We start from the raw sequence: 25,258 nt of genomic DNA, 5'->3' as shown, positions 1-25,258 counted from the left end.
TAAAACTTTTCAAATTAATGATAAACACCTTACACTGAACGGAATAATTTTTTTAGCTTGAAGCACCTTAAACATACTCTTAAATAGGAATCTTTTGTACCTTAAAAATACCTAGTGACATATTTTTCCTCTTAAAACTATGTTTTCACACTATTTGTCTTTATTTTCAACCTTTTAGTGATATATATTCGCTTTTGAAAAAATAGTAGGATAACACAAGGGCAATTTTGGTATGAAAAACATTTCCTCTCTCCAAATATGTTTCTTAATAATATTTTTTGAATTGGGTTGATAATATTATATAAAAGTTGAACCGAAGAGAGGTAGGTGAGATTTTTCAAATTTTAGAGATACCAAGTGATGTTGCTACAAACCACGAGGGAGGTTTTTTAAATTATCCCTTTATTTAGAGGATTTTCATTCATCAAATACTATCAATTGCTGGGATTGAATCGTACTATGATAAGGTTTTTTCAGTCTGGACTCTGTGTATTTACAGATGAATTTGGATAGCTGGGATTGAGTTTTAAGTTTAATTTAGAAGAAAGTTGTTATGTTTATAATATTTTTTTATCTTAGTCTTTATTTATTTTATTTTAGTGTAGTACATTATTTTTTTTCTTTTAACGTAAGTGGGAGAACTCGAACTTGAAATTTCTTACTTACATTTCTTTTCTTGAACCACCCAATCTATCCCTCCCCCTATATTTTATGTATCAATCCTTACATCTCCTACTACTGGTGGAGTAATAGCCAGTTTTGGTACATTGGGTGATATCATTATTGCCGAACCTAACGCCTATATTGCATTTGCAGGTAAAAGAGTAATTGAACAAATGTTGAATACAACAGTACCTGAAGATTCACAAGCCGTTGAATATTTATTCCATTCGACCTAATTGTACTGCGTAATCTTTTAAAAAGCACTTTTAATGAGTTATTTCAGTTCCATGCTTTTCATTCCTTCGAATCAAAATGAAACAGAGCACTAAGTTCAACAATTATTTGTTATTTGTATTAAACGAGTAGTTAGTTTATTAGAATCAAAGGAAATAAGAATGGAATTTTTTTTTTGGTGACATAAGTTCAAATTGTAGAACAAATCAAAAGTTGTGGATAATTCTTTTTTACTTATATTTCTTATAGTATATTTGATTGTGTTAATGTTTAACACGGTGTAATTGCCAAGTAGAGGCCTTGGATCTGTCTTTTTTTTTTTTGGTTTCTTTGGGAGTTGTAGGGGGAAATTGTAGCCAAATGGTTTTTCTTTTTAAGTGCCTATATGCATTATTCAATGGTTCTAAATTTTTGGAACTAGTGTGGTACATTTTTTCAAAATGATTTTGTTCTAAAATAGGTTAAGAACCATACTCAGGAAAAAAAAAATTAAAAATTGAGTGGCTTTGGTGAATGCGGGTTATAACATTTGAGAAAAGAAGATGAAAGATAACTTTAATTCTAAATCTTCTTCACAATGAACATTAGTTTGAGTTTAGAAGAAATTATCTTTAAATTTGGCTTTTGTTGTTAACACAATGCAAGCTTTTGGGGTTGAAAATTTCATCAACTTATTCAATAATTAAGGGAAAATAACCTGTTTCATCTCTCATATTTCGTAAAAATATTCTTTTCGTCCCTCACTTTTAAAATAAAACAAATTTGTCCCTGAAATTTAACAATTAAAGTTATTACATCCATGAACCTAACTTTCAATCTGAATCAAATCATCCAATTACCCAGTAATAAATTTCGGAAATAGAATTGACAGATCACTCGGTCAACTTCATCATATTTACATGACATTTATTAAACCAAAAAAAAATTATAACATAAAAGGCCATTTTTTGTCTTGGAATAGTAGAGTTTTTTTTTGGGTAAATCTTTTCATGCACTATTAGTATATCCGATTGCGAATCTAGATGTATATCATAAATATAAAATTTGATGTTTAAATTTAAATTAAAATGATATGACGGTACATAAAACCGTCAGTGTATACAATGATAATGTAGGAAAGATTAATTTTTCTTTTTTATGTTATAATTTTTTATTTTTTATTTTTAGGTTTATTAAATTTCACATGAATATCAAGTTGAGTTAACCAAGTGATCTACCAATTACACCCTCAAAATTTGTAATCATGTTGATTGGTAATTCGATTTAGATTGAAATTTGGGTTCAAGGATGTAATAATTTCAGTTTTTAAATGTCAAGGACGAAATTGCTTCGTTTTAAAAGTGAGGGACGAAAAGAATATTTTTGTGAGATGTGAAGGATGAAACCGATCATTTTCCCCATAATTAATTCAAAATAAACTTGATAAGATCTTGGTTCGCTAACTAATCATGTCAAACAAGCTATTCATGCTCAAATCGGGCTCAACTTGGTAAGTCTTAATTAATTCGCTAACTAATTTTCTCAAACATGAATAACATGTAGTGTTTGTTGGTTTGAGCTTTACTCAATTAGTTTAAAATTTGAAATCTATAATTAAATAAATTCAACCGATCGAGTTCAATTGAATAAAATTTTGTTTATTTGAAACTTGATAAATAAACAATCTGAATTTAAACAGAAGTTCAAACTCATTAAAATGAATAAACAAGATTGAACACTAAGGTACCGAATTCATAAGCTCATTTATATCCCTTCTATTGTTCAAAACTATGGCTAAATATGATATGAGGTAACACGTGCATACATCCAATGGAGGTAAACAGGTAGATATCAGCTTCAACTTTCGTTCATTTTGGAAAGCGCAAGATATTTTATGACATAATTATCACATTTATGGCATGTCAATATTCATTCAAAATTCATATGTAACATGCGACAGTAGAAATTAATAAGACAATGAGAAAATTGCCATCCATTTTGTGATATGTTGTTGCAAGCATACGAAGATCCACCATGTATACTTGTCGTAACGAATCTTCTATCCCACTTCCTATTATTAGAAATTATAGCAAGTCTTGCATTATACATATAAAAAAAAAAGGCAAGAATCTGAAAGCCCCAAAACTTTAAGAAATTTGAGAACACAAACTTGTGCCTATCAAAGTGTAAAGTTGAGAAACTGATTCTAGCATTTAATAGCTTGATTCCCCCCTATTTAAAATGATATTTTGACACTATGAAGCACCTAGAAAACATACTATACTGTAAATGCATTTTTTTTTTTTTGCATCATTTTGCTAAGATTTAGTAAGAAAAGTCGCAAGTAAAATCATGCATGAAGTTGGGAAGCTGTTAATGCCACATTCCATTTTTCAGTTCCACAGCCATTTCTTAAAATACCAAAATTATCCTTCTCAAGTCTAAATGCAATTTGGACTCGGAAGAGGTAATTTTGTGGGATTTTTTTTTTTTATATTGTATGTATCTAAAACGACAGTTCTGCCCTTGGCACGTAAAATTGTTACCCATGGCAGTCAAACAAATAGGAGAACATGTGAATTAGGCATGAATATGATAATTAATGGCAAAAATTGTGATTATAGAATTCATTTGTTTCTTGAACTTTGGAGTCTAGCCCAAAAATTAGAAATTATAGTTCAACCCCAAGAAATTTTGAAAACTAAGGAGAAGAGACTCTTAACATGTCAAAGACTTGCTAGAATGAGGTGACAGATCATTAAAAAGAGAAGGAAGGATCCAAACTTCTTGGTGTCTACACCTAACAAACTAGATCCAAATTGGATGGGCAATAGATATTGAAGAGATATGACAATAATTGGACTGTTTTGAGTTCAATTAACTGGGGTATTTGCCAGTAATGCAACTCTGTTTAAATTGCTATTTTTAGCAGTTTTTATAGAATAATATACTATACTAATTTAATGTATATGAGGTAAAAAAAGTGACTGAAAAATATATTTACGTGAAACATAAAATCCAACAAGACGCATAAAAAGTTGACCGCATCTTGAGAAAAAGGCTAAAAAATTAAAGTTAATTTTGTCTAAGTATATTAAGGAAGCATTTTGTAGGATTACTTGTTAATGCGTGCCAAATCAAATCATATGTAAGATAGCTTTTGGATCATTTTGTGGTTAAAGATGTATTAATTGTAGAAATTTGGTAGTGGAAATTTTTTTTTTTTTTTTAAAATGTGCATACTCTTCATGCATATTTTTGTATGTGCCAAATCAAATTTTTTTTTAAAATTTGGTAGTGGAGTATAATCTCTTATACTCCAATAGATTCAAAAGACCTTAACAAAGAAGTAGTTCAACGACAGTAAAATTCAACCACTTGTCGCGGGGAAAGTTTTGATCTCGTGAAGATATATAAATTAGAAATTCTGAATTCAAATCTCTGATTTTTTCATTTTCATTTTTTTTAAAATCTCAATCCTCTCTCTTGTTAGAAAAAATTAATATTTTTCAAAAAAACAATTTGCAGAAAAATCAATAATAAATTCATGGTCCCGACCTGATTTTTGCACGCGTAAAGACTGTTTGTGTTTTCTTTTCATGAACGAGTAACTTTTTGAGGTCCCACGGGATAGTTCGGACGGTGTGCTCCCTCCTCTTTAGGGTATGACCACTTACCTAGCAATCAGGGTTCGAGTCCCGTTGTTTACGTCTTCGGTGTGGAGTGGAGCCTCCTCTCCCGGAGCGCAGGGGGATTAATCGGGCCCCGTAAGGATTGACCCGGACATCCCCTGTGTCGACAAAAAAAAAAAAAAAAGTAACTTTTTGAGGTTTCTACAGTACAGCCAATTCATCAATAAAGTTGGCCCGTGTAGTCAAAATTTCCACCTCCATCCATGTTACCCTGTCTAATCATTGTTGGCATCATGGATGGAAATAAGCGATAGAAATATTCATGGGAGCACCATAGAAATTACTTTGACCATTTTTAGAAAGGACGACTTGGCAGCAATGGTAAGGCAGACAAGAGCATGTGAAGTTTGATTTGGTTGAGTGGTCCGAATCCAAATGGCCAATAGGAGAAATAGACGGTTTTGACTCTTTGAAATGTCTTGGACGCCTCATAATTGCTTTTCTGACGCTTGTTTTTTCTGACGTTTCGTAATTGCTTTTTTCCTTTTTCTTAAACAAATGACAACACACATACACTTTTGAATCCTGTATCTCACAGTTGAAATTGAGAAAAAGAGAGATGAGAAATGAAAGAGGAATGACAGCACAGATACACTTTTGAATCCTGTGTTTCACATTTGAAATTGAAAAAAAGAAAGATGAGGGATGATGCGGCCCAGTTTGGATTCCCATTTTCTGTCAGAAAATTACGTTATTTTTCGTGGTCATATTTTTCTATTATTTTTTTTTTCATATATTACAGTAATTTTTTCATGAAAAATAACAAAAAATACAATCCAAACGGAGACTTCTATGCTAGTAATGCACTTTTATATAGAAATGAGGGCCTTTGTTCTAAAGTCTAAAGGTTTCTATGATCAGTACAAATCAGTTATCGTTTTTGACAAAAAAAAAAAAGAAAAGAAAAGATGGGAGGGTAATAAAAAAGGAAAAAGCCATTTTACTTGGATGAAGTTGAAGAAGAACCAATTGGATTATATAAGAAGTTAGGAAGAAAAAAAGTCTCGGAACAAAATGGTATAGTATAACATCTTATGGATTTTTAACTACACAATAGATTTTAGACTTGTGAGACGTAGTGGCCAATTACCTTTAACAAGTTGATAACTTGGACTCCGTTTTGATTAACTGTTTTTTGGGATGTTTTTTGAAATATTTTATTCTAATAATATACGTTTTTTGATATATTTTACTCTAGTAATATGCATGAAAAGTTTTTACTCTAAATATTTTTAATAGTGTTTTTTGAGAATATATTTTAAAATATTTTTAGAATTTAAATTCTAGTAAAGTATTTTTATAAATTTTAAAAACTTCATCACTACTCACTATCACCTACCACCCCACCAACCCTCCCTCTTCCCCATCCCTGTCCCGGAACCCCCTCTTCCTCCTTTATGGTCGCAACGGGTCCTGACCAGAGGGGGTTGCAAAGGAGGGGGTGGGGAGGTGGGAGAAAGAGGGAAGAGGAAGAAAGGGAAGACATAGTGAGAGGGAAAGAGTGAGAAGGAAAAAGGAGAAGGGAGGAGAGAGGAGGGGGAGGAAAGGGAAGATGGAGGAGAGAGGAGGGGCAAGGGCTGTGATTAGGGATGGCAACGGGGCGGGGTTGGGGCGGGGGACCCCTCCCCCGCCCCCCGCCCCGTTGCCTATTAGTTCCCCCCGTCCCCCGCCTCCCGCTCCCCCCGCCCCGCCCCGCCCCGCCCCGCCTTGCCCCGCTTCCCCCGCGGGTGCCCCCGCGGGGTTAATAAAATTTTATATTGAGAATAACGTAGATTCCCAAATCTTCATGATCATTACCCCAAACACATGAATAAATTGAGAATTTTGGGTCAAGGAGCTTTTCCAATCGGAAATGGTAGTTCTGCTCATAGGATTTTGCATCCCAGAGTTCGTGTTGAAGCTAACAACATTTTGTCCAAGAATCAAATTTGTGACTTTGATCAAATATTTTCATGATAGTATCCAGTGCGAATTCCTAGTTTTGAAGCTGCTTTAAGAGCTCATAGCAAACTCCAAAGTTCCTGGAAATATGAGGCTGGCCCTCGAGTGAGAAGCCAATCAGAGGCGAATCAATTGATGAATATGCTTTGCAAGTATGTGGTTTTGGTCCTGCTTTAACTCACTAATTTTGAAAGGATGATGCAATTTAAGATTACTGGACTATAGTAAAAGAACCTAGAACCCACCTAGAACATTTACAATGCGGTAATGATCGTACAATCCTGTAACAAAAGATCATAGTGTATTAGGCACAAGTAGCTATGTATCATATACCAAGCAGATTGATAAGGTTGTGGGTAATCAATTCTTTTCTGCTCAACTATTGCTTTGCTTGGCTTATATATAATTATATATATATATATATATATATATTTTTTTTTTTTTTTTTTGTTTTGCGGGTGGCGGGGCGGGGATGGGGCGGGGGTATACCCCCCCGCCCCCCGCCCCGTTTCTAAGCGGGGGGGAAAAATTCCCCCCCGCCCCCGCCCCACCCCCCGCCCCAACCCCCGCCCCGAGAGGGGCACCCGCCCCCATTGCCATCCCTAGCTGTGATGTATGGTGGTGGTAGGTGATTGGTAGATGATGGGTAGAAGAAAAAGAGGGAAATAGGGTTATATATATATATATATATTAAAAAAAATTAGGTGTATTTGAATGTGTTTGGTGATGGGTGTTTTTCTTCTTAGATTTGAACAATTTGTAGGCCCCGAGCCACTGAATATCCATTTGGATTTTTGGTTCTCATTGGTACCAATTAGAGCATTGTGCGCGTAATGCGGTGACAGGTAACAAATTCCAGTTGGCCAATAATACGTCGGGTTTGTTTGGATTGTGAATTATTAGAGATATTTTTACTGTAACACTTTTTGTGATGTGATGTATGTGAGATAAAAAGGTAATTGAAAAGATAAAAAGGTATGTTGGAAATTGTAATGATGATGTAAACAAATATATTTTGACAAATAAATCGCAATCCAAACAAACCCGTCATTTTTTGGGGGTTAATTACGCTTTGCCTTCCGAAACTTGGAATGAATTGCTCTTCCCCTTTAACTCTAAATATATACATTTTATCACGTCATTAACTTTTAAATAGGTCAAAAAATGAAATTATTTTTTGCATGACCAAAATATCCTAACTAATTGTTCAACATATATAATAATAAATGACCATTTTTCAATCACTGCCAAGTTATTTGAACACAATTATAGTACATATGTGACCACAATATAGCTTAAAGGTAAAAGAAGTTCGAGTTGAGCCAAAAAAAAAAAAAAGAAAAGGTGGTTTAAAAGTGTTTTTTTTTTAGTATAAACAGGAAGACTCGAACTCGAGACCTTTCACTTACACTCCGTCCCCCTGTACCACCCAACTTAACCCCCCCTCGGTTTAAAAGTGTTTATTTTGAATGCTCGTCATTCTTATTTTAAACATATTAAAATTATGTAGCACAAATTCGCACTTTGTGGGCTTGTGAGAATTTTGAGAGAGTAGCAAGGTAAGCAAAAACTATAAGGGCCAATTGTTTGATAATTTAAAGGAAGAAAGAGAAGCGGAGCAAAATTAGTATAGAAAATTTGAGAATTTAATCAATTTTTGGCCCTACAACACTATTTATTCAATGCTTTGATATTCATTCATCTACAAAAATTATTTTATTTTTTATTGTGACTTTAATGTGGTTTTCATTTTTTCCCTTGTTTCACCAATAAGGGTTAGTGTAGTATTTTCCATACAACAATTATCATGGACATTAAAGTCATTTTATCAATCTTTTTGGAGGATAGCTTAACAAATATTTTTTGATAAATATAAGTTTGGATGGATTATAATTTGGTCACCACCATAGGTCAGTGCACATCTTCAGGATTATAGATTGCTTACAAAAATTCTTACAAATCACCCATCAATATAACTCTCACATTAATAGTGAGATTCGAACACATACACTTTTTGTGAGAAAATGATTCATTCTGAGATAACTTTTATTGGCGAGGATAGCTTATCAATGACATTCGACTGATCTCCTTTTGGAGCAAAGTGCATACATTCAAAATTCAATGAGAAGTGTTACTAGGGTTAAGTTTAGGGGGGTAAAGCATAATTGACCTTATCTTGTATTTTGGGCCTAAAAACGAAGTGAAGTTGTTATCTTTTTTAAATTTTTTTTTTTTTTTGCTTTCTTAAATTTTTTATTTACAACATTTATTATCCTTATTTATTAAGTATTTGTCATTTGACATCTACATATAAAATGTATATAGAATTTTCATCCCGTTGAAATTGTCTATGACTTACGGTAAAGAACAAACATCATATTATTCGTAAAAGTTTGCCAAATTTTGGAAGTTTATGACCAAACTAAGTTGAGATATTCACTTTTAAACTCATTTAATTGTTATACTTGCATAATTTTATAAAAGAACCCTAGGGACATGATAATCATGAAGTCCCATATATATATATATATATATATATATATATATTAGATGTTTTACTCATTTGAGATATTTTCTTGGATTTCAATCTGATTTTCTTGGAGTCAACTTCATTACTCAAGTATTTGATTTTCATTTCAAACTTATTTACAAATCTAAAATCCATTCCTATAAATTTTTTGTACTGTGTGAATATTATTATGTTGATTTAATAAAAAATGATGTACATTATGCTTATTTTGTGAAAACAAAGAGAACATGAATGAAGACAGGAGAGCCATTCAAACATGATCTACATTTGATTGTAGTCAAAAAGCACAAGACAAGGCATGAATTGCCTACTCTCAATATGAGATATTTTGTGCAATTATCTTGATGGTGATGCTCACTCTTATCTAGACTCTGCACAATAGCCAAAACTCTCAAACAAAACAACTGAGATTTCTTCGAAACCGCCTCCTTCTTCATTTGTGTCAACAACCACTCCAAAAAGACTTCAAAATCTTGATGCCTTTTTCCCCACTATGGCTGCACTTTTCATTGGTCATTACTTCCACAGCAAAAGCAGTTTGATACAACAACTCCAACCCAAGAATGATCCAAGAATTCCCATCTCAGTTTCCTGCCAGAACAGAGAATCCATTGATCCATTAAGTTCAGACGAAAAGCAGGAAAAGAAGGAGAACAAGATAGTCTTTCCCCAGCTTTGTCTTAGTCTGCAAAAGCTTGGAAAGGGATTGAGAGATAATTTGAGTCCAAAGCAGAAGGGTGATTGGAAAGACTTGACATTGATGAGTTTATCATTTGCTGTATATGTTTATATATCTCAGAAGCTTGTTTGTGCTTACTGTGCCTGGGTGTCCATGGTGCAACAACCTTGGTAGAAGAAAAATCCTTCATGGATCTCGTCTTTTGATTTGTATATCCTCTCCTACTATAAACGGGTTTTATCATACTTCTGTTCAATTTCTTTTCCTCGTTAGAAGAGGGTTTTGTAGAACTTCTGTGTAGAGTGAGAGAAAATAGAATGGTTTCCAGTTTTCCACTTGAATTACAAGTAAATCATTTGTAAATAATTCAATTCCACATATGTTTCATAGGTTCATAAGAAGAATTTGACGGTAGATCACAGATTGATCTAGAAGCAAAAGCACGATATTTAGAACTCATTATGTACTTAATTGACAAATAAAAGCAACATTTATCTATGTCATTGGGTATTAAGCTTAGGTAAGAGGTTACATGCACGGTTCAAAGTCCCGATCGTGGCTCAGACCGTTTCACATCAGTTTCGACATATCGATCGTTTCACATCAGTTTCGACATATCGATCGCGATCTTGGCGAAATGCAAATTTTAAAATATTTAATATTCTAAAAATTGTGAATAATATACAAAAAATATGCTAAACAAAATAAATAAAAAATTAGCTCGATTTTTAGTTGAATTCGAATTGGCTCAGAACGACTCGGTGTGACTTGACCGTTCTATCTGTGTTTGAGATTTTTTGGCGATTCATGTATCTCGCAGTCATCTCGTCCCGGCATCGGAACGGAGAGCTCCGTTCCAGTTATGACTTTCCCGAGTCGTCTCGGACTCGGCTGACTCTTTGAACCATACTTACATGAGCCTGAGAGAATCATCCACAGCATAAACAAGTATCATTACAGGCTTCTGTATAAATTTAAGATGCAGTACATAGGCGATAAAACTGAAGGAAACAGATCATACAGGTAAACGGCATTATAAGATTTTATTATTCTTGGGCAGAGGTTGGGGGTTTTGGAAATTCAAGAAGTACGGACAATTCCTGCATGGTGTCACTCCAAGCATCTGGGACGCTAGTGATTTTAAAAACTCAAGCCTCAGGACATTTGGAAGTTCAAACTGACAAGGCAATATAATCTCCCCAGGTCTATAAAGCATCTTCTCAGTAGGAAGACACCAGAACAAACAGCACTATAGGAAACATACATGAAAAGTTAGTTGATTATTTCAGTAACAACAAACAGTACATAGGAAATGTCATGCTGAATCTGCCTTAACCATAACCATTCAAAACTTTTCCATCAATGCTTACCACACAGCCATCATATGCCCACACGAGCAACTGAAATATCAAGTGACAAATTTCCTGTGCAATAAATCAGGTTATAAAGTGATATGTAACACGGTACTTTGAACACAAATTTGAAACCTGAGAAGACCATGAGGAACTTCCAGAAAAAAGATGCTCCAGGAGCTGAACCTCATATCAAGAACGTTAATTTCAATACTATTTTCTCCTGGCTGTACTGCATTTCTTCAACTCCCTTCTGTCGCTATGCATCTTCTCTGTCCTGTTTCCTCCATTCTACTCATTATATGCATACTTAAGTTGTATGCAAATTTCAAATTTTGTGTCCACGAGCTTTGGAAAAAGTACCTAAATCTCTAGATCAAGAAACTTGTCAAGTACTTGTGGATTGTTATTCAACAGAAAAGGAGAGATGATAGAGAACAAGTTTGCAAAGTAGGTGCACAGGTAGCGAAAAGTCTCACCAGATACAGTGCCAAAGCACAAACCCATTGAAAGGTAATAGTAGCTAAAAGCAACAACCTCCAAAGATACAACTATTACAAACTCAAAAACATTTTTCTAGTTAGCTTGATCAAAGTTTCCGTCATTAACATGCCCATAAAGACTTGAAATGAACCAAAAACATTGACTCCATAAACAGAATTCAATGTTACCAATATGTAGGCTATGGGTATTGCAATGCATGAAGAAGTCAATTGACCACTAACAGATTTAATTGACTTCATAAACAAGAAAATTCAACATGCTCCAAAGATCAATTCACTCAATCTTGTGCCTCTCACGCCTGAAAAGGTGACGGAATATTGAAACAAGCCATTGCCAGATTATAACCAACCAATTACTTTGATTTGGTTGGGCCTCTGGCCTTGGTCCAAATAATCCTTTATATAGCTCCTTTTGTTTCTGGTAAACAGCCTTGTCATGTTCAGCAAGCAAGCGTAACTCTTTTGCAATTGCTTTATCTTCAGGGGCAAATTTACGTGCCTTTTGGAAATCTTCTCGAGCTGCATCTGTCTGCCCAAGTTCTGCTCTAGCTTTCGCTCGTCTGAACAATGCTTTGACATTATTTTCATCCTCAGACAACACCTGAAGATCAAATTTTGATCCAGCAATTTATCATGGAACATCCAATCTTTTGTCAATACAAATTTTCAAATGCTAGAGTTAATTGTAGTTCCAGAATAGAAAAAATGACAGAAATGACATCACAATATACATATCTACATCAGTACAATGATGTATTCAAGTACACAAAAAATAAGAAGAGCAAAAGGTTCATATGTATGTGGATATGAGAGAGAGAGAGGGAGAGGCTACACTGTAGAGCCAGAATAAACAAATGGCAGCAATATAAAAAACAGAATAATGTAAAGAATAGCACAAGCAGATCAGTTGGCATATAAAAATGCAAGCGCCAACAGCAGCTAAAAAAATGAAACTCCAGATAGGTATGCATGTGATTGCACCCGAGAAAGGAGAAAAAGAGAACAGGAAAACTCTTCACAAAGGGAATATCAAATTGCAAAGACAACGAGGACAGGAACAATCTCTACAGGAATAGCAAATTTCAGAAACTGCATACATACAATGCTGCAATGCATGATGGCTTCGTCAAAGCGCTTGAGCTTTATCAGAGATGCTGCCATGTTAAGGTGGCAGGGATTCTTTACTGCCAAAGCCATGTCTCGGTACTTACCAAACAATTGAAACATAAAGTCATCTCCCATATATGCTATTGCCTGAGACATACAAAGGATATCAAAACATGTTAAGTACAAGTTTGACTATCAATAGAACTAATTAGTCATCAGAAAACCTCAAAAAAGAGTGTGTTACCATTTCATACTGTTGCATAGCCTCTGCCAATTTATCTTCTTTAAACAAATCATTTCCATCCATCTTTCTTCTGTCTGCAGCACCGATTCTTTCCTCTACAGTCATATCGCTACGAGCTTTTCCCTTTTTAAATAGTTACATAGGTTACCAAGTCCAGATAAATTGTTCAAGCACAACAAAAAGAGAAGAAACATTCTTCACAAAGCAGCATAAGAACTTACTTCTTTAGTTTCATCAAAGCCAATTAGCTCAACTTCATATATAATATCTGCCATGGGTGGAACATTTGGAAAAGAAAAGTTTCCTTCTTTCCCATACCCTAGTTCCCAACCAACATGTAACAGAGAACGTTCACCACATTTCATGCTGGCAACACCGACAGCCAGGCCCGTCATTTCTTTTTTCTCTGGAAGCAAAGAGGAAGGAACATTTGCGTCATACCAAGCACTAACTGAACTTGGAAAATTCAAAACCATCTGATGATTAGGGTGTACGGTCATGCCAAAACATCAGAGTCAGTTTATCATCATCTGTAGGAATAATGATGAACAGTCATGTATATCTCTCTCTTGCAGAAGTTTTTGGGAGAAAAGGAGGTTGGAGCAGCACTTTAGCATTTAGACATAAACTAACTCTTAAAAACAGATAATCACAGTATAACTGCTGTTTTGAAGTGGATCTGTTCACAGGCACAATAATGCCATATTATGTGTAAGGGAGGACAAAATGTTTTTTCCATCCTCTCAAGGGTAGGTAGGCTACCCAATGACATCCTGGCAAGGAACATTATGCCAACGTCACACTACCTATATCTAGAAAGACTCCAGCACACTTATGTTAGCACCAAAGCTAAGGCTCTATACAAGAGTGCCTCGAATCATTGAGAGAAGATAGACCACAGAATGTTGTAAGGACAGTCAAACCCCGACTTCTTGGGAGTACTGAGAGCTCCTTACACTTACCCACGGTTGGTGGACAAAATCACTTAAGACTGAGTGAGTTCTTCAACTAGATTCATCAAGAAATGAGTTCTTCAATTAGATTATTCAAGAAATATTCTTGTTATTTGAATTTCTCCACCAACTAAAGAATAGATCAGGGCAATGAACAAGAATAATGATAACTGAAGCATATTATCAAAAAATTACATAGAACGTGGAGGTATAAAATTGCTTCAACAAAATAAAAGGATTGTAGGAGAAGAAAGATCAAACAAAACCCACTCTTGAAAGGTAAAATTAGACAATACCTTTACCCAAAATCAACTCAAGAGGCTGTTGCTCTTGCCATGTATCTTCAAACTTGTGCTGAGTGCTTTCAGTCCATGCCCTGTAGTGCACTGCCAGCAAAATGGAGTTACTCTACTTTTTGAATATGATGACTAAATTATATTAAGCTTACTCTGCTGCCATTTGGTCAAAACTTTATGAGGCTACAAATTTAGCACCAATGAAGAACATGAACATGTTAAGAGCTAAGATCACAGTGAAACTACAAGTTCTGAAGGCAAATAACTGATACCACCAACAAGAATTTATTGGAGCAATGAAGTCATACTCCATCTAATTTCTATAAAAAATTTTAAAAAAAACTCTACTGTTCAATTCATTAGCAAACAAACAAGAAGGTAACGAGATACTGAACTCTGAAGGTCCAAAACATAGTAAGGAGTTAAACCATGACATATAACAAAGTAAGTAGAATTTGTAATTAAAAAAAAAAAAAAAAGAAGTAGAAACTTGGTTAAATTTCGACTTTTGATGAAGAAACTCTATGTCCTAGTTCATTAAATTTTCCATCAATTCTTTTTAACTTCTTATTTTCTAATTGATAAAAAATTTAATTGAATAAACTATCAGCCAGTAGTTTGTTATACATGAATAGTCACATCTGCCAAAAAATTCAATCTCAACAGACTGAATTGAACTACCCCTGAATATGGGAATAATTTCTAGAAGGAAAATCCTTTATTCTCATGCATTATAATTTATTGAAAATTTTATAACATCAGCCCCATTTGGATTGCTATTTTTTTGAGTTTTGTAGAAAAATATACCATAGTGATTTGATGTATGTGAGGTAAAAAGGAGACTGAGAAATCTGTTCACGAAATACGTAAAAATTTTTCTATGAAAAATCACCATCCAAACAAGGCCGTGAACTGCAAAGGTCTTCATTTCTCTTATTATCATGAGTAACATGTCATTATCATACCAATGGAAAAGGGTAAGCCCAAAATAGAAGGCGTGACAGCTGCAGAGGCTACATTGCCCTTAGCATTGAATTCTTGCAGCAGTAGACTTGGCTTTCTTCCATACTAAGAACTTAATCTGCAGGAAGCGCAGGAATTGCCTTGTGCGCTATAAAAGTTTAAGCTTTGTCATGAACAACTAACTAAAAATTTAAGAATCTTTTCATCATCATCTGCAAGTCTAACTTTGTGCGAATGAAGTCTAACTTTGTGCGCATGATAAACAAGGAAAAAACAATTGCTTTATAATCAGAAGAGTTAGCATATTTATGAAGCCTTCTCCTGCTTATTGCCCCAAGATCATCAACAAAATTTTTTTCTATGTGAATGAAGCAACCAAAAGTTGAATCATCAACAAAAGCATCTAATAGTGTATGCACAACTGGTCATGGTTCGAACAATTAATGCAGTACTATCAATCAAGCTAGTTCAAACAGTCTTATCTTAGTCTTCAATTAAAAACCAGCAATTTATGCTTAGTGTGGTAAAATATCATTCAACTTGCATGTCACTTTTTTTAATTTTTTTTTATGCACAAGTATTTCACCTGGACTTGGTCATTTACAGCAAAAGAGAAGCATGTTTTGTGCAAATAATACCATTGAAAAGATTTTCAAAGAATCTTCCCAAAACCATCTGCAACTGCTTCATCAACTAATATTAGTTAGAATTAATTCCTTGGCAAGCTTGATCTTGATTGCTACATCTTCTGCAATTTAATAAAGTTCAATCTTGTACTAATTAGGAAGAGAGTACTCAGACTGTATTTGGTGAAACTCCAACCTTTCATCAATTCAATGCTAGAAGAATAATGGGATATCACAAACCGCTTGATGACTTGCAAAAGATCATTTGACTTCGCTTTCTCAAAATGGATATGTAAAATGAAAGCAGAAGATTCCAAAGTTCAATCACCTGAAACGCAAGCCAAAAACTCTGAAGATTCACAGTGCAGACTTACAGAAGCATGTTGAGTATTTCGATGGCTTCTGGCCATGACCCTCCTTGATAATTTGCTTTGTGACTTTTTCTTGGAGTACTTCCACTTCAGAATCAACCTTGGGAGGACCACTACCATCTTGAGGAGGGTCTCCATGAACAACACTAGATCCTTCAGTCACAACTTCACTCCCAGTCTCTGCCTCTGCTTCTGCAATCAATACCTTGTTAGTGCAAGAAACTTGTCCTCCAAAGGAATACAAATTTGTTCTTTGAATTAGAGAAATCCATGAAAGGATGTTTTTGCATTTCAACCAGCAAACTAAGTTAGGAAAACACATGCAGGGAGGACATTAATGTACCTGAGATTTTGTATTATTTCAATACAACAAAGAAAAATGATTGCACCTGTATCAGTTCTTATCCACGATTCAGAAAATTCTACCACTTCTCAGTAATAATTAAATATATACTAAAAACATAACTTATAAAATCCCAAAACAGCAGAATTTCCCCTGGAAAGATCATGAAGGTCTAACTTCACAATTTTCTAGATATGAGAACTTTAAATCACTAAAGATCAGTGGAATTGAAAATTCTATATTCTTACTAGATTAGCAAAGAGAACACAGACCATTAACAGAAATTCATCAAAGGTGAATACACTTGACATTGCATGTTTGTTGCAGTATACCAACTAAAACTACAAACTCAAGAAAGTTATTCTTTTACGGAAGTTTTTTCCATGCAGTTCCCATATACAATACATTTAACTAGTTTTCAAAGGATTACATTTAGTCCTGGTAGTAAATTAGATGAAAAAAAAAATGAAGAAGAAACTCTATTTCTGTCATATACCCATGTCAATAGATTCCCATTTTGAACAAAATGGAGTTAGAAGTCCAGGAGGGACATTTGTGGACCAATTTTGTCCATTTCAGGAGTTTTACTCGATTGCTGTAGATTATGCAAAAAGCTAATTCATCAGAATCAGCAAAGCAACTATTGGGTGGATTCTCAATTTTAGCTTCTACCCATTGAAAAATCTAAATGCAGGCAAAAAAGCAACTGCAAACATCAAAAGAAACTGATTTTTGAAAAGGGAAAATGACCTGTTTCATCCCTTACATTTCGCAAAAATATTCTTTTCGTCCCTCACTTTTAAAATGAAGCAAATTCGTCCCTGACATTTAAAAATTAAAACTATTACATCCCTGAACCTAATTTTCAATCTGAATCAAACCACCAATCAACCTGAATACAAATTTTGGGGGTGTAATTGGTAAATCACTTGGTTAACTCAACTTGATATTCATGTAAAATTTAATGAACCTAAAAAGAAAAAATAAAAAATTATAACATAAAAAAGAAAGATTAATCTTTTCTACATTATCATTATATACACTGATGGTTTTATGTACCGCCATATCATTTTAATTTAAATTTAAACACCAAATTTTATATGTATGATACACATCTAGATTCGCAAGCAGATATACTAACTGTGCATGAAAAGATTTATCCAAAAAAAAACTCTACTATTCCAAAACAAAGAATGACCTTTTATGTTATAATTTTTATTTTTTTGGATTAATAAATGTCATATGAATATGATGAAGTTGACTGAATGATCTATCAATTCTATTTTCAAAATTTATTACTGGGTTATTAGATGGTTTGATTCAGATTGAAAATTAGGTTCAGGGATGTAATAGTTTTAATTTTTAAATGTCAGGGACGAATTTGCTTCATTTTAAAAGTGAGGGACGAAAAGAATATTTTTGCGAAATGTAAGGGATGAAACAGGTCATTTTCCCTTTTGAAAATTAGGTGACACAGACCAATGAGAATGCCCCTCAATCAGGTGCCTTGATTTTCCCATAAGCCTAGCTCTATTTTCAGTTAATCCATTTGATCTGACTTAACCTCATTACGGGTCAAATGAATTGTGGAAACCAGTTCACTTGTCTTAGGGTGCTTCAGCGGCTAATCATCATCAGTTACAGTTACAGTAATAACAGCAGGTTGTTTTGTTAATCTCACGAGTCAAAACTTGATCATCTAACATAATGATTTTCTAAGAAAAGACCATTTCAACTTCCAGATGGTCAGACAGTAATGGCACATATTACAAAGTTCATCACTATTTTTTCAATGCAGTTGCATACCAAAATTTCCGGCGTAGAACAAACAGTTTCATTCCATAAATGATCAAGCGGAAAGAATTGATTTATGCATACTGAAAACAGTTTAGAAAAAGAACCATTCTTGAAAACCAAATGAAAATCCCAAATGATACATACCAGTTGACTGGCTCTGCTGCTGCTGCTCTTCCACTTCCACCATTATTCCAATAAATTAGCTTTTCAAAGTAATAAAGCAAAACCCACAATAACCAAATCGGGTCCTTGAGCTCCCTGCCAAATTCAAGCCAAATTTGTAAGAAAAAGCAATATGGATTTGAGGGTTGCCAGGGATTGATCCTCACCAGTTGATGGGGCTGTTCTTGATTAACCTTGTCGAGGAGGAGGAGTTGATGTTTGCTAGGCCTAGACAGGTAAATTTGGCAAGTTTGTCCGGCTGCCGGCCGGCCGGCGGTGGATTCTGGGGGGACGGTGGCCTAGCGACGGAGATGGATGGTGAGTTGTTGACTGTTGCTGATTTTTGCTGTAAGTTGTCTAGTGCTTCTCGCAATAATGAAGTGCGACGTGCGGCAATTTAAAGAGGAAAAAAAAAAACAAAAACACTTTTTTTTGAAAAGCGCCTTTGAATATTTCAACCATAAATTAATATTTTTTATGCACTTTTGTATTATACATATCACAATATAAGGTATTACAATAATTATTTATTAAAAAAATCAAATTCATAAATATTAAAAAGGGTTAATCACATTTACCTTCCCTGTTTTTTGACTAAATTATGAATAGATCTTTCGACCTTTGAAATATAACGGTTGTCCTACTTTGATTTTGCATTTTTATAACATACAATTATCTTCTTCTATTAGTAAATTAACGACTGTTAGTTCCGATCACTTTAAAAAATAGTCTAAAAAACCAATATAGCCCTTATAGATGAACAAAAGATTAGTAACAAACCAAAAGATGGGAAAAAAGAAAAAAAAGAAAGAAAAATGGTAAGAGATTGAAAGGAGAAAAGCCATGAGATTGCATAATTCAAATTCACTTAAACTGTTAAACATGACACTGAGGCAAAAAATGCCTCCAAACGCACATAATGGATGCAAGCACACAAATGTAGGGTAGCAATGGCACAAGGCTGGGTTTGGCTAGTTGGGACGGTTGTGAATAGCAAGATGTAGATTCCAATTCATGGTTGAAGAGCCAGCACCATAAAATTGGGAGCCCAATTTCAGTGAGTTTTGGCTAATTCTTGACTTGTATTAGTGGTGGATTTTTTTTACTGTAGTCCCTTTTTTTTTTGGTTAAAACGGTAGGATTGTATTGTTTGAGATAAAAGTAGTATCTACAAAATGAGCAAAGGCTCGATACTTTCATTGTGCCATTAGCATAGTAATTTTCTACTGTAGTCAATAACTGAATTTGTCTTTGTTTATTGATATTGTGGCCCCATAAATTCTTTGAAAATAACAAAGGAATGCAAATTCAAACAAATTTAGAGCTTGTGGATTAGAATATGAAGTTAAAGAATAACGGATTTCATAGCCCATGGTGGGATTGGCAAAACTGGTGTTTATGGTATTTTGGGGAATAGAGATTGGTGGCCAATTTGTTTACAGGATTTTGTTGGCCATTTCGTCTTTAGCTTTCGAAAATAGAGCTTCTTTGATTTATCTTTTTTTTTTTTTTTACTTATACTGTTAAATCTTGTTAAATTTAAAAGGGCTATTTTTGTCTATACAAGTAGAAGTTTAACACCATCCAATATTGGTTAAGTCAAAAGGGGTAATTGTCATTTTTCAAAGGGATGTAATAATTATTTGGTCAAACCACAAAGGCGCTAGATATAATTAACCCTATTAAAAAGAGAATAATTACTATAACACTTTTTGTGATGTGATGTATGTAAGACAAAAAGGTTATTGAAAATATAAAAAGGCGGGTTGAAAATGTATTTATGATGCAAGCGAAAAATATTATTTAAGATATTTTAGCTATCCAAACACAGGCCATGTTTGTGCTTTGTGACAAATTTCAACGAGTTAGTTTAGATTATCATCTCTTTAGCATAAAATTATAAATTTCATGTGTCTCTTTAAACATATCGTTACTCGTATAACATCCACTAAAAAAAACCCTTTTTAGCTAATTAATCTAATATAATTAATAACTTAATAGAAGAGCTGAAATATGAAATAATATGTCAGCTTAGTCCTAGTACAAACAAACTAGTAAATGTAAAAAAATAATGAAACAACCACATAACCACCTAAGGCCATGTAGTTAACTTATGGCTGAGACTTGGAGCTGAACAAACAACCTCCGTTTCTTTAGGCCATCTTAGGTCCAATTCATTTAGGTACAACTAGATTCGTCTTCCTCATTCTCTTCTTCTCTCTGTAAACTAGTTACACCATCTTTATCGAATATCTTTATATTCATGTAGACTTGATGTTATAATCTAGTGAAGATGAAGTGTTAAATTCATCCCTTCTTTTTTTTTTTTGCTCTTAGGATTGATCTTTTTGGGAATTATAAAAGAATTTTCATACAATATTTTTGAAGTGAATTGAGATCCCTAAACATGGATAGTAACAATGAAAGCACAGGCTACAATAATATTCACTTGATGCCTATTAACTTGATGCCTGGGGATTGCAAGTCAGCTGGAATGACCGTGGCACGCATTGCAGGTTACATGCTAGGTTTCTTCTTCATTGTATTCTTATGCAACTTCCTACACATTCTCTTGCGGCCTCTCTCTCAACCTCGACTCATCTCTGAGTGCATTGTAAATCTTTCTATCTCTCTCTCTCTCTCTCTCTTTCCCTCCCTCCCTCCTATACAAATTATTGCATTATGTGTTTTTAGGAAAGACAAATGTTTGTATTTAGTTTCTGTTTGTGTTCAATATATTTAATTTTTGTGAGGAGATGCCATGCAATAGGGGATAAAATTGCCACAAGACTAAATTGGCCTGAGAAATATACCCACTATAGCAACCTAAACAAAGATGTCTTTCTTGGGGCACTTGTTCATTGGTTCTTTAATTTAGATAATTCACTCTTGAGCTTTGAAGTTTCAACTTAATTTAAGTAGTTAGAGAACTATACAATTCAATTTTTTTTTAACTTTAATTTAAATAATTCCCTCTTGAGCATTGAAGTTTCAAGTAATTAGAGAACAATAAAATTTTATCTTCAAAAGCACATGGTTTATAATTTTTGTCAACTAAAGAGTTGTTAATACACTATTTTATCGAAAAAAGGAATGAAAATACTGAGCTAGGAAAATAATCTTTCTTGTAATTCCTAATGCTTTGATATGAACTGTACAAATGAACTCAAACAGTTTACATACACAAGCAAAAAAAAAATGTGCTAAATTAATCACATAACTCAAATTTTGTGCTTGATTTGATATACTTATACAACACTGACAGAATTTCTTGAAATGCAGGTAGGATTTTTTCTGAGCAACCTACCATTTGTACGTCCACAGATAGACAAGTTGATCGTACAAGCCCTGGATTTTGTAGTTGATTTTGGCATGATTTGCCACATGTTTGTTGTAGGATTAGAAACAGATCCACTTATATTCTCTCAAATACCACTTCGTGAGGCAAAAGTGGCTTCCTCTGCAGTTCTTACAACATTTGTTTTAGCTTCTTTACTCACTCCGTTTATAAAATTTCCTGAAAGCCCAAATTATATATTCAATTTCTGCCTTGCTACCATTCTCTCTGGTACTGCCTCTCCTTTACTTACTCGCTTAATAACTGATCTCAAGATTGGCAAATCAGATATTGGGCGATTTGTGGTTTCTGCTGGAGTACATTCTGACTTGATATCTACTATTCTCATTTCTTTTGGGTACATTTTCTTTGATCCTTACAACAGTTTCAGCAGTCGAAAGTCATTGGTTATTCTCTCTATGATTTGTACGTTAACCATCCAGATAATATTAGCAGCCAAGTTGACTCCCGTATTCATGAATTGGGTAAATCATGAAAATCCAGAAGGGAAACCAATGAAAGGCTCACATTTAGTCCTCTCCATTGCATATATTGTCATAATCTCTGGGTTTTCACCTAACTTTGGAGGCTATAATAAGGTGTTGAGCGCATTCATAGCTGGCGTCTTCATGCCACGAGATGGAAGGATAGCAAGGATGATTATTGGAAAAGTTAACTATTTTATTACCACCATCTTCAATCCACTTTTCTTCTTTTGGGTAGGATTACAAATTGACTTTTCCAGATCTCGAGCTAGCCACTTAGATACTTGGGGAAAGTTTTTTTCCCTTTACCTACTTTCTACTGTTGGGAAGGTTCTTGGATCATTAGTGTCTGGAGTCTTCTTGGGATTCCATTGGCCAGAATCAGTTGCTATAGGTTTGCTTCTCAACATCAAGGGCCGTTTCCAAGTGTACTTGGCTCTAACTGCATGGAGCGTAAGTATTTACTTTAAATTTTAGTTCTTTCTTTCTTTTTTTCCCCTCCAAAGCTATCCTTATCTTTGTATGTATAAATAGCTTTTTTGTCTAGTGGTTGCATCTTAATTGAAGTTTAGGCATTGCCCTTGAAAAGCCAACAGAAAGGAAAAACACTATACCTTTAAGAATTAATTGTATATTTACTAACCGTGTTGTGTGCACACTATCACGGTTGAATGCATAAACACGTATACAAAAATTGAATTTCATATTAGTTGTCATGCATTTGTTATCTATAAAAAGAATAATCCTATTTGAGTAAAATATTTTTAACATACAGATAAGCAAAAATAAAAAATAAAAAGTTAATTACTGCTATATAATGCAAAGTAAAAATGTCTAAACAAATGGATTTCCTTCTCATGATCAAATGCAGATTAACCTCACAAGTATTTCCACAAGCATAGCGATGGTATTTTCAGCTTTACTTACGGTCGTCTATGCCCCCTTGATTGTAGCAAAAATAATTGAACGCGCACGAAAGCGATCTCCAACACAGCGAATGGCACTTCAATGGCTCCAACCCACGAATGAGCTTCGAATCTTACTTTGCCTTCGTGGGAGTCAAAATGTCATGTCTGCTATAAATTTCATGGAGATTTCTCGGGGGCCAGCCGATCCTGGTATAGTGGTTTATATCACTGACATGGTTGAGCTAACTGAAAAAGTTGCAGCTACACTTACTCATGGTCAAGGAGCAGATGCTATAACTGTAACCGATCCTGAAGTTAGAGAGATGAGAGAGCAAATTACTAATGCTGTTGATGCTTATTTGAGCGAAGATAAGGATGGCATTAGTCATCGACGAATGCTTGCACTTTCAACCATCAACAATATGCATCAAGATGTGTGTATTTTGGCGGAAGACCTCCATGTTTCCCTCATTGTGTTACCATTCCATAAGCATCTAGAGGCAGATGGGAGGCTCAACGCAGGTCATTCGGGATTTCGACATGTGAATCGTAAGGTACATAAGATACATACTTTGTTTTGATCTTCTTTTTTTTTTTTTTTTTTTTTTAATTTATGTGAAATTGGGACTAATCGTTTACATGACAACATGCAGTGATCTAATCAAAAAAATTGTTAGGGAATTTTCTTGGGATAGCTAATGAAACCATTGAACTTTATTTGCAGGTGTAAAGTAATTACATTTTATAGACAACTTGAGATTAATGTTTTGAAAGGCGACTATGGGACAAGCCTAGCTCCAAATGTCCTAGAACAATTATATGGAATATAAGTGTTATTGGTTATTTGTTTGGAAGCATGGGACGAACACCCACATGTTTAGGTATTGGGCGTTAGGGCATTTAGGGCCTTTGTCATCATCCGCCATTTTAGATAGTTGTTTCATAAAGGATGTAAAAGTCTCTAATCTTGTAAACTATTGAATGCTATAAAATGATCACCACATAGAATTCTATTTGGAACACTTAGTCCTTAAAACTATTTTTTAGTCCCTAAAAAAGATCACCATATGCAAGACCCTAAATCCTAATTAACCTATTCTTTCTGTCAACCATACATTTTGATTCAATATCTATAGGTGCTTCGGAACTCCCCATGCTCGGTGGCAATACTAGTAGATCGCGGTCTTGGATCAACAACAATTTCCAGATCAACTACGTCTCTTGCCGCAGCAGTCATCTTTATTGGAGGCAAAGATGACCGTGAAGCACTTGCTTTTGCTGGTCGTGTGGCTCGACATCCAGGAGTGAAGCTAACTGTAATCCGTTTTTTGTTAGAGGTCAGTGGAGATAGTGTTTCATCAAAAATCAGCAGAGCAAAGGCCAACAGCACTGAGCATCAAGAAGAAATGAAGGTAGATGATGAGTGTTTTGCAGAATTCTATGACAGGCATGTGGCAGGAGGTCGTGTAGCTTATATGGAAAAGTACCTTATAAATTCTGGACAAACTTTTTCGACACTAAGATCATTTGAAGGACAATATGGCTTGTTCATTGTAGGGCGAGGTGGTAGAGTAAATTCTGTTTTGACAGTTGGGATGAATGATTGGGAAGAGTGTCCAGAATTAGGTCCAATTGGAGACATTCTTTCAGCTCCTGACTTTTCAATCTCAGCTTCTGTTCTAATAATTCAACAGCACAGTCTTAAAAGTGAATTGGATGGCCTCCATGAGGAATTCTCAGTCATGTGAAAAATCAAAATTACATTGGTAAGTACGTTAGGGGGGATTTAAGGACTAAGATTATTTACCTTTTTTTGGTAGAAAAAAGTTTAGGTGGACTCGATTCTGAATACCACTACGAGTCAGGGTAATGCCCCTAGGACCAGGGGTTGTTTACAAGATTTTTACTCATTGTCTCGCCAATATTACCCTCATTTAGACAGAGGGATTTGAACACACGACTTCTTCTGAGAAAATGGTTTGTCTTTATCATCTGAGCTAACTTGTGCTGGCCACTAAGATTATATACTTGATTAGTGCCTATTGAATCTATTTTGGAGTGGAACTACAAATTGAGGGTAACATATATTAGAA

At 34.5% G+C, this 25,258-nt stretch overlaps 3 protein-coding genes across 4 annotated transcripts; 2 read left to right on the top strand and 1 right to left on the bottom strand.

The window, feature by feature from the left end:
- Positions 1 to 9,532: 9,532 nt before the first annotated feature.
- LOC113759513 lies at positions 9,533 to 9,892 on the top strand. The gene has a single exon (XM_027302089.1). It carries the CDS (start codon positions 9,533 to 9,535, stop codon positions 9,890 to 9,892), a length of 360 nt encoding a protein of 119 aa, XP_027157890.1.
- A 1,646-nt stretch (positions 9,893 to 11,538) lies between these two features.
- LOC113763639 (peptidyl-prolyl cis-trans isomerase FKBP42) lies at positions 11,539 to 18,787 on the bottom strand. 2 transcript variants are annotated; one of them, XM_027307520.1, is made up of 8 exons: positions 18,603 to 18,787; positions 18,418 to 18,531; positions 16,137 to 16,325; positions 14,174 to 14,263; positions 13,146 to 13,330; positions 12,925 to 13,047; positions 12,675 to 12,827; positions 11,539 to 12,174 (listed from the first exon to the last, which is right to left on the bottom strand). In XM_027307520.1, the coding sequence occupies exons 2-8, from the start codon at positions 18,458 to 18,460 to the stop codon at positions 11,848 to 11,850; spliced, it is 1,110 nt and encodes a 369-aa protein (XP_027163321.1). In that variant the 5' UTR covers positions 18,461 to 18,531; positions 18,603 to 18,787; the 3' UTR covers positions 11,539 to 11,847. The 2 variants fall into 2 exon arrangements, with proteins under 2 accessions (XP_027163321.1, XP_027163322.1); XM_027307521.1 differs by having other exon boundaries at positions 16,137 to 16,319.
- Positions 18,788 to 20,842: 2,055 nt separating this feature from the next.
- On the top strand, positions 20,843 to 24,913 carry LOC113759512 (cation/H(+) antiporter 28). The gene is made up of 4 exons (XM_027302088.1): positions 20,843 to 20,977; positions 21,718 to 22,710; positions 23,129 to 23,719; positions 24,302 to 24,913. The coding sequence occupies exons 1-4, from the start codon at positions 20,843 to 20,845 to the stop codon at positions 24,911 to 24,913; spliced, it is 2,331 nt and encodes a 776-aa protein (XP_027157889.1).
- The last annotated feature ends 345 nt before the right edge of the window (positions 24,914 to 25,258 follow it).

This window comes from Coffea eugenioides, chromosome 2 (genome assembly GCF_003713205.1).
Source record: "Coffea eugenioides isolate CCC68of chromosome 2, Ceug_1.0, whole genome shotgun sequence".
Taxonomy (NCBI): Eukaryota; Viridiplantae; Streptophyta; class Magnoliopsida; order Gentianales; family Rubiaceae; genus Coffea; species Coffea eugenioides.
Note: the sequence above shows the minus strand (reverse complement) of the source record. Positions and strands in the feature narration are given on the sequence as shown.

What these genes read in the sequence shown, in the direction of transcription:
- LOC113759512 (XM_027302088.1), top strand. Translation starts at nt 20,843, where the DNA reads ATGGATAGTAACAATGAAAGCACAGGCTACAATAATATTCACTTGATG. An exon ending in TGCTAGGTTTCTTCTTCATT is followed by an intron (nt 20,978 to 21,717) that starts GTATTCTTATGC and finishes CTTGAAATGCAG; the next exon opens with GTAGGATTTTTTCTGAGCAA. An exon ending in TTCGACATGTGAATCGTAAG is followed by an intron (nt 23,720 to 24,301) that starts GTACATAAGATA and finishes CAATATCTATAG; the next exon opens with GTGCTTCGGAACTCCCCATG.
- LOC113759513 (XM_027302089.1), top strand. Translation starts at nt 9,533, where the DNA reads ATGGCTGCACTTTTCATTGGTCATTACTTCCACAGCAAAAGCAGTTTG.
- LOC113763639 (XM_027307520.1), bottom strand. Translation starts at nt 18,460, where the DNA reads ATGGTGGAAGTGGAAGAGCAGCAGCAGCAGAGCCAGTCAACTG. An exon ending in GCAGCAGAGCCAGTCAACTG is followed by an intron (nt 16,326 to 18,417) that starts GTATGTATCATT and finishes TATTGATTGCAG; the next exon opens with AAGCAGAGGCAGAGACTGGG. An exon ending in GCTTTGATGAAACTAAAGAA is followed by an intron (nt 13,048 to 13,145) that starts GTAAGTTCTTAT and finishes CTATTTAAAAAG; the next exon opens with GGAAAAGCTCGTAGCGATAT.